At 19.8% G+C, this 4,772-nt stretch overlaps 1 protein-coding gene across 1 annotated transcript; it reads right to left on the bottom strand.

Moving 5' to 3' along the window:
• Positions 1–3,259: 3,259 nt before the first annotated feature.
• ENU1_158880 (hypothetical protein) lies at positions 3,260–3,856 on the bottom strand (the record flags this gene model as incomplete). Its single annotated transcript, XM_008860791.1, has 1 exon — positions 3,260–3,856. The coding sequence occupies one exon, from the start codon at positions 3,854–3,856 to the stop codon at positions 3,260–3,262; it is 597 nt and encodes a 198-aa protein (XP_008859013.1).
• Between the last annotated feature and the right edge of the window lie 916 nt (positions 3,857–4,772).

Below are 4,772 nucleotides of genomic sequence, written 5' to 3' on the forward strand. Positions count from 1 at the left end.
CTTAGAAAGAGTATTTTTTCTTCCTTCATCGTCATGTGACTTTACTTTCTTCTCAGTTACTTTCTTTGGTTTCTTTTCTACAGATTTCTTTTCAATAGGTTTCTTTTCAACAATTGGTGTAACTTCATTTTCTTTGGGGGCTTCCATGTGCAGAATACTTTTTGGTTTCTTTAGTTCTTTTCTTTTTTTTAAATAATGATTAAGTAAGAAACAAGTCGAAAAATAAAATATCAACAGATACTTGAGATGAACTATTAATTATAATATACTATTATATTATTATAGATTTAATGAATAGTTAAAAAGAGAAAATAGAATAAAATAAACAAAAAGATAATAAGATATATGAAATTATAAAGAAATAAATAATATTCTCAAATTTTATTAAATTAAAATTTGAATATATTTATTTAGCTCATTATTATTATAAAACACCTTTTATATTATTGTTTTATTTAATTCAATTCATTTATTTAATTTTTGAATGTTATAGTATTGACTTAATGTTTTTATTAAATTAGGTTATCGTATCTTTTATTGAAATCTTCTTTTTTTAGTGATTTCAGCAATACAAGTTTCTGTTAAATTTTTTAGATTATTGTTTTATTATATTTTTATTCTTATTTTAAAATTTTATTTCGTAAATTCTTTTTATTATGTTCTATAAATATAATCATTTAATAGTCAAAGGTACTGGATTAGTCTCACTTGAGCTAAGAACAATAGAAACAAATTTTATTAACACTTAATTAATAAGTATTACAAATAAAATCATTTGTTTATTCTCTAGACCCCTACTGTTTAATACTTCAAACGTTATTTTCTTAACTGATTTAAATTAAGAAGTTTTAATTCATAATACCAAAATATTTTTATATTTTAATCTCTAATTTCAAAAATATTTGTTTTTGTTGTTAATCTTTTAAAGTATTTATGAATTTAAAAGTATATAACTGAACATACTACTATTAATTTATAGAAAAAGACATAGTCATAGAAAAAGAAGAAATTAACAAAGATAAATTAATTTTATTACATTTAAAAACTATTGTAAAATAATAGCTATTATTGGTATGATAATACAATGGCGTGGCTTCTTTTCAATTTATAATAATACTTTAAACAGTTTTAATAAATAATAAATCAAATATAATAATATTATGTAAAAAGTGTATTGTTTAAGAAATTGATTCTATTGGTAAAATTAAACAATTTATTTCTTCAATAAAAGAAATAAGAACATTATATCATAGTATGTCTTTAGTTAATATATTTTTAAATATATTAAATCATATAATAATTTTTGTATATGAATTGCTTTTATATATTTATAATATATTTATAATAATTGTAATAGAAGATATATACTGAGAATTAATGAAGAATAAAGTTGTTATTTTATAATTATTTACATTATTATCACGTAGTTATTTTTATATTAATTATTTCAATAAAAATATTTTTTAGTAATTTCAAAGTAAAACAAAATAAAACATAAGTGTTAATAAATTTCAAGAAAATAATTTTAACAAGAAGAGTTTAAAATAAAAGAAGAATTATAAGAGTTTAAAATCATATTAAATAAAACAAACAGGTATAATATTTCTTAATTGAATTGAATAATAAAGTGGTAAATTATTTTTATAATATGTTCTTTAATATGTCAATAAAAATACAATCAAATATATCATTATAATATATATCTTTTTATATTGATATATTAGTAAAATTCTTTACTTTTATGATATAACAGTTCTAGTATATTATTTCTTTAGTTTTTATATACTTTTATTGTATTTGTTTTTATTGTTTTACTATTTGCTATGCATTATTTAAATTATAATAATTATCTAAAAAAATACAAAAATGATGTAAATGTATTGAGAATATAATTTTTCTTCTAGTAATATTAAAGATGATTAAAGTTGTGAAATATTAATAAAAGCAAGTATCTATTATCAACACAATAACTATTTTTTGTTCACATCAAATATAACAATTTGAAACATCTCGTTTAATATACTTTAATCAAAAAAATAAAAACCAAATTATTTATTACACTTTAATCAAAAATTAATAATAATACATTCATTTGAAAGAATTATATTTCTTCTCATGCTTATTTTGAAACCATTTCAACATTGTTCAAAAATAATTATTAATTATATATTTCTTCTTTTTTTATTAACATAGAATTTATCCAGAATCATAATTTAAATTAGTACATTGACTTATGGTAATATTTTAATTATTTAAACAGATAATAATACAATAAATTATAGACAGATATATTCTTTCTTACTATTCTAAAATTGAAAACAAATTAAAACATCTAATTTTTTTAAGAAAAGGAATAAATAAATTCTAATCAAAATTATGATACTTCCAATTTTCTTTTTTTCAAAAAATGATTGGTAAACGGTTTCTTTATGGTAACAGATATCAAAGTAAAATACTAAAAATATATTGAGTGGTAAAAATTTAAAAAAAGAATTAATAAAATAAGGAAAAGAGTATTGTGTAAATTATGAGTATTATTATAAAAAATAGATAAGTAATTGTTAATATAATTATTTTCCATTGTTACATGCTCAAAGAGGGTATTCAATAAATATTTTCAATAAGAAAGAATATTTAACAACTCTTCATATATTATATATGTTTTCATCTTGTTGAGAAGTGTACATTTTTATTCCTTATTCATAAAGAAATAATTTCTTTTCATACACATTAAAGTACAATGTTATTCATTTAATTAATTATCTCCTTTTTATTTGATTTTTAATGAATATTAAAAGTCTTGGTTCTTTTATTTTTTATTTCATGATAAAACAAAACATACCTGACATTATAGTATTATGTCTAATTTCGTTCTAGCATTAACCATAACAAGCAGAACATCTTTTCCTTTGATAATACCTAATATTTTCAACTCCAAACATTCAATGACAAGTATATTTGCATCATAAAAAATTAAATAATACTACACTACCATTTTGATAAATATTCATTCTTATATAATAATAAAAGGTACTTTATCATCATAAATAATTATCAATATCATCATTGAACTAATGAGTAAGACATTCTATAACCAAAGACAAAAAATGTAGTCAAAATAAAACTAGGTAAACAATAAATATTAACACAATAAAATTAAAAACAACAAAAATGGACTTAAATGTTTCAAAGAGACATTTGTAAACAAACACTAAAACAAAACAAAAAAATAGATAAATAAGGAAAAAAACTATTTAAATTAATTTAATAATAAAGACATAATTTCTGTATCACATAATGGTAATAAACTAGTAGAATTTGGTCTTTTTTTAGTAAATTCTTCACTTATCAAACTATGAATTGAACCTCCTTTTTCAACAATTTCTTTTTTAGAAAAATTGATTCCTTCGTAATTTATTGAATATAAATTTCTTCTGTCAGCCATTGTTGTATGTCTATTTTCTTTTGTTTTTATATTTGTACCATTGCTTATGAGGATATCCATTAAAACATGAAGATGTTCAGAAATTCTGTAAACTTCTGTTCTTCTTCTAATTGTTTTTTCATCTACATTATCAGCTCTATCTTTATCTACCAATGATTTTACTCTTTCGTTAGTTAATTTTTGAACATCAATAGACTCATAAACATTATAAAGAGTCTTTACTTTGAAGAAAGGTAATGACTTTATCTTAAATTTATATGGTCGTTCACAAATAATATTATACTTTAATTGAAGCAAACCAATAAGAAAGCACTCTTGTTTTGTCTCTAAATCTCTTACTCTTTTAAAGCATTCAGGAGCCCTATTTCCTTGTCTTTGGCATAGTGTTGGTGTAAGTTGGTTCTTAAGCATTTAATTAGAGATTCTTCACAAAATCTAGTTCAAATAAGGGCTCAAAAAGTTTGTTAAGTAAGATTCAAAGTATTTTTCTGTTTATAAATTACTTTGTTAAAAAATACGAAGAAAAAAACAAAAAAGAAGAGAAGATATAATATTCTTTTATGTTGTATCTCAATAAAAATTTGGGTGAAAACCATTTGAAAACCATTTGAAAACAAGAAACTCCCTTATTCTATTATATTCTTCTTAATTGATAATTATCTTGTTTATTCTCGGTTAATGACTTATAACAGGAAATAAAAGTGGTGATTGTTATTTTTTAAGAAACGACATAATGGAAAAAAGTGATTATCATAATCACAAAATAGCAGAGTATCACAAAACTATTTAAATCAATATACTAATGGACATTTAACTCTTTTAGGTAATTACTTTGAGTAACACTCTCTTTGTTAATTAACATATAACTTATAGAAAGATGTTAATAAAACTTTTTATTTCTATCACCTTGTTTAAAAAGAATCTAATTTGGTTTATATTATGTTATGTCTTGTAAATATATAACAAGTGTATAAGTTAAAAAAAAGCAGTATATTATCTCATATAATGAAATAAATATTTATTTTAATAAGGTTTTTTTGTTTAATCAATGAAAGAATTGTAAAAATGTTTTGGACTTTCTAATAGTCATTTAATAATTGTTTTTTTATGTTGAGGTATAGGTTTATTTATCAATAAGAATATTGTGTTATTCAAATTTTTGGGTTAGAAAAATAAAATAAAAAAGAACTTATAAATCAAAAATTATGATTGAGTGAATTATTCGATAAAATAATACTTTAATTTACAAGAAAATTAGCTAAGAAATTTAAATGAACTAAAAAAAGAAATAAAAAGAAGGTGAAAAATATAAAAAAAGTGAGAACTT

Source organism: Entamoeba nuttalli, assembly GCF_000257125.1.
Source record: "Entamoeba nuttalli P19 unplaced genomic scaffold asmbl_6716, whole genome shotgun sequence".
Classification (NCBI taxonomy): Eukaryota; Evosea; order Mastigamoebida; family Endamoebidae; genus Entamoeba; species Entamoeba nuttalli.